We start from the raw sequence: 2540 nt of genomic DNA on the forward strand, positions 1-2540 counted from the left end.
TCTGCGCTTTTCTTCTATGGCATTAATGCGCTGTTGGAACTCGATGAACTCTTTCTCTTTCCGTTTGAATTCCAGACCTAGCGCAAAGATGACCTCAAGCTTCACCTTGGTAATGAGCGCACGCTGTTGTTTCATTTTTGCCTCCATTTCTTCCACCCACCCATGCTCAATTGCACGAGGGGATACTCGCATGCGTTGCGTTTGCATGTCAAGATATATACTTTCCATCTAGAAAAAAAAAGTGTTGCAATGGTTATAGTGAGGTCAATACAAACGATAATTGTACGTACATCATGTATTCGTTCGTGCTCGATGTAGTAGTCATATTCCAGTTGTGCAACGCTGTTTAAGCAAAAATGCACAATGTGTGAGTGCCCTAAACACGGCGCAGTCAGCGGAAGCTTACCGTTGTTTTAGTTGCTTTCGTTCTAATCGAGCTTGGAGTTTATCGCGTTGAGCACGATGCCACTCTGCTTCAACCTCCAACACCGCAATATATTCTTGTCGGTTGCGAGTTTCCCTATGACGCATCAATGTATAAATTTCCATGCGTGCTTTCATCCCACGAAACATCCGCTGAATCTGAATAGCTCCACTCTCTAAACGTGCTGCTCTCTTCCGTGCATTCTTTCGTGCGAGGGTTCCACGCACCAGTCGCTGCAAGTTGATAGCTCTTATCTCCAGCCACCGTAAATCAAATTTCTTTCTAGAGAGAAAACCGCGCCACATAGATTGAATACGCAGTGCTGCTACCTCTCGTTTGCAGCGTTGACAAAACTCCTTTGCAAAATACATTCGGATGACAGACTGAATCTTGGTCACATTAATATACTCCCAGCGCTTCCAGGTCGGTATCACCTTGTAGCGAATATAATGTCCACGAAACAACGCCTGAAGCCTCGTGACACGAATATCTCGATTTACATGCCATATACGAACCCATTGCCTTGTCAGGAAACCGCGTACCAGGCGTTGGATCTGCAGTACCGCCTTAACTTCTTTGAAGTACACCCGCCAAAACTGTCGATGCAAATGCCCTCGCCACCACTTTTGCAGCTTACGCGTTGCCTACGCAAGAGTAATAATATTGCCAGAATAAAAACTTGAGTAAGCATAGATTAGAATCGCATCACGCAACACACCGCAGCGTAGCGGCGCTCCAACGTCAACATATCTTGGACAATCCGTGGTCGAGCCTTTTTCCTGAAATCGACCATTAATACTACGCAGAAATGTATTGTTTTACTAAAGTATACCTTTTCATTCGTTGTCGTAGCGTGGAATCTTTCATCAGCATAGTCAGCCTCAGGTTCTCCATGGCGTAGATGCTGCACTTCTTCTTGTTATTGCTGCTGCTGGTCTCAACCAACTTGATTGCAAGTTCCTGCTCATTTTCAGGCAGTTGGCGCAGCCGTCGAATCTCCGTCTTCTTCTTCCATTGCAACTGCTGCTCCCTTAGCTCTTGGTCCAGGCGTGTGGAAGCGCTGACAAGCTCATACTTATCCTTCACGCTCTGCTTACGCAGTCTCTCCAGTAGCTCCACACGCTCCTCTTCTTCCTGCTGTATATCGACCTCGGCTGCGCAAACCCATGCTGCCTCGACGGATACAAGTGCACTGGAGAATTTATTGTTGCTCTTCATGCGCCTTTTAAATAGTTGGCGACAGGGTCGGAACAACACTTCAAGTACCGTATCGTCTTAGTAGTTGGCGACAAGGGGCAGATAGAGAGTGTAACGAGGCAATTCTTCAAACTTCAAACTTCAAATTCTAAAATTTAAACGGAAAGATAAGCATAGTAATATATTATGAATTATTAATACTTGTCTTCAGTCTCACTCTTATCCTCAGTACCGCTGCATTTATCTTCGAGTTGCTAGCGCGCTATTTACTGATAAGTTGCTATTGGAACTCCGTTCCTAGTCAAGCAACACTTCGGACTCGTGAAGAAATATGAAGACTGAATTATTTAAGTGCTAGTCCTGCTCTTCCGAAGCTACTACCAACACTCACGGGTTCAACCCCGCTCCCATACAATGACCTGGCGCAACTGATTCTCATCTCATGTCTCCATGTCCCGTTGTACCTGGTCTCCAATATGGATTCCAACACGCCACCCTCGAAGTACAACTTCGACTACTTAGCATCCCTCACGCCGGCCAGCTCCAACATCGCCTTCAGACGTTTCTTGTCGAGTGGCTTAGTGAACGTGTCAGCCGGATTCACCTCGCCCTTCACTTTGTGCAGGTCGATGATTCCTTTCTGCACTTGTTCTCGGACATAGTGCCACCGGAGCTCAATGTGGCGTGTGCGTCTGCTGTAGGTAGGATTAGTTGCCATTACATGAGCCGCTTGATTATCAATACCAATTCGTAACTTGACCTCATGTTCTGGTAAAATCTCTTGTAGTATGTTCCCCTCTGCTACAGCTTCCATCGTGGCCTCACACGCAGCCACATACTCCGCTTCCGCCGTCGATAACGCAATAATCGACTGCCGCCGTGACATCCAGGCAATCGCTCCGCCAGACAGCGTGAACAC

The 2540-nt window shown here is 46.7% G+C and overlaps 2 protein-coding genes across 2 annotated transcripts; both read right to left on the reverse strand.

Annotated features, from left to right (window-relative positions):
* Window positions 1-14: 14 nt before the first annotated feature.
* On the reverse strand, window positions 15-795 carry PPTG_04994 (hypothetical protein; the record flags this gene model as incomplete). The annotated part of the gene is made up of 4 exons (XM_008897385.1): window positions 15-77; window positions 106-228; window positions 291-342; window positions 407-795. The coding sequence occupies 4 exons, from the start codon at window positions 793-795 to the stop codon at window positions 15-17; spliced, it is 627 nt and encodes a 208-aa protein (XP_008895633.1).
* A 323-nt stretch (window positions 796-1118) lies between these two features.
* Window positions 1119-1642, reverse strand: PPTG_04995 (hypothetical protein; the record flags this gene model as incomplete). Its single annotated transcript, XM_008897386.1, has 2 exons — window positions 1119-1203; window positions 1257-1642. 2 exons carry the CDS (start codon window positions 1640-1642, stop codon window positions 1119-1121), a joined length of 471 nt encoding a protein of 156 aa, XP_008895634.1.
* Between the last annotated feature and the right edge of the window lie 898 nt (window positions 1643-2540).

This window comes from Phytophthora parasitica, assembly GCF_000247585.1.
Source record: "Phytophthora parasitica INRA-310 unplaced genomic scaffold supercont2.5, whole genome shotgun sequence".
NCBI classification, from domain to species: domain Eukaryota; phylum Oomycota; class Peronosporomycetes; order Peronosporales; family Peronosporaceae; genus Phytophthora; species Phytophthora nicotianae.